Raw genomic sequence first — 1411 nt, 5'->3', positions numbered from 1 at the left:
GATTCGTCTGTTCCGTATATCTTATTAATTGCTTCGTATGTTGCCGTTGTTGCTGGTTCTTTGACGGTTAGAGTCTGTCGGATTAGTGCTTTGAAGTCGCCATCTGTTTTCAGTGCGGTAAGTGTGATTGACCCGAGGTCCGCTGGCGCTTGCTGTTTGTTGTTTTTGTATTGGCACGCTGCGTTCGCAACATCCTGATTTGTCGGCCAGTAGTTTAGGTATTCTGTGTAGTCCGCTGTGCATGCCGCGCTGTCTTCGTCGCTTCTCCCTATGGTCTGCTTCGTCGGTCCGGCTGCTGCAAACAGCTTTGATGTTTTTAACGCGGCTTTGAGAGTTGGTGCATTGCTACTGTCGCTGCAGCCTATGTCGCTGCCGCTGCTTTTCCACGCTACTGAGCCGCTGCCGCCGCACGATATACTGAGCGTTGTTGAATACTTTAGTTGAGTTACGTCCGTATCTGGTGTTAAGAAAAAAACTTTGCTTAATGGCATGGCCAGCGTGTGCTTACTGGTTCCGATCGTGTTAGCTGCCTGCTGTTTACAGATATTTGTAGGTTCAATGGTTTGGTCGTGGACAAATGAGGTCCGCTCTCCGCCTGCTGTTGGGCTGTCGTTGAAGGTGGCTGCAGCGTGTTCTTTTGTCTTCCCGTCTGTTAGGGCTTGCTGTGCCGCGTGACGTGCTAACATTCCGGTTTTGAGGTCGGAAGTTGTTTTGAATTTTATAAAATGGTATAAATTTCGAGGTAAGACCTCCGCCGCTTGCGCCATTCGTTTGTTGCCTAGGGCTTGTAGTAGTACAAATCCTAGCTTTGTCTGGCCCGTGGTTGTTGCCGCGCTCACCACACACATTTGATGTAGTTTAGCGTTTCTGGCTTGATACGCCACTAGATGGGCGACTGCGGTCTTGTAGAGTTCTGCCGTCGCTTGCAAGAGTTGTGCCGAGTCGCACGCAGTCGTGATCTCGTTTTGGATGTTGTCGTCGGTCAGTTCAATGCCACGGCAATTGTGAGTTGCTGTTGTGAGCGCGAGCGTTAGTCTCAGCACGGAGCGGGACACGAACATTCGTGCTGCTTTTTGTCCGCCACAGGCTTTCCAACTTGCTTTGGCACTGCAAGCGTGGATCTCGTTGAACCCTGGTCGAGTTTATTTTTCTAGTATTTGTTGATCATTTGATTTGAAAGCGAGTGTACAGCAATTTTCTAAACCTTAGAATAACAATTGAGGGGTCCTTTGCTGCCGTTTTCTGCGGCTTGTATCCTCTCACTCGCGTTGTCATTGGTATCCAATCACTTGTTACAATTTCTTAGCCTTAAACAAATCCCCTTTTCTAAACGCATTTCCACAATTACTCTCATAGTCAAAATCTAACTTCCCCAGACACTGCATAAGTTTGAAGTTTTCCTATTTTATGA

At 48.0% G+C, this 1411-nt stretch overlaps 1 protein-coding gene across 1 annotated transcript in view; it reads right to left on the bottom strand.

The window, feature by feature from the left end:
* The window catches only part of TEOVI_000693300 (uncharacterized protein), a gene marked incomplete at both ends in the record, with an annotated part of 1080 nt that extends 19 nt beyond the window's left edge, over positions 1 to 1061 (bottom strand). The window contains one exon of the mRNA XM_067221277.1: positions 1 to 1061. Within this exon, the coding sequence (XP_067077378.1) occupies positions 1 to 1061 (1061 nt within the window).
* Between the last annotated feature and the right edge of the window lie 350 nt (positions 1062 to 1411).

The sequence above is a fragment of the Trypanosoma equiperdum genome (assembly GCF_001457755.1).
Source record: "Trypanosoma equiperdum strain OVI genome assembly, contig: ctg_1395, whole genome shotgun sequence".
Classification (NCBI taxonomy): Eukaryota; Euglenozoa; class Kinetoplastea; order Trypanosomatida; family Trypanosomatidae; genus Trypanosoma; species Trypanosoma equiperdum.
Note: the sequence above shows the minus strand (reverse complement) of the source record. Positions and strands in the feature narration are given on the sequence as shown.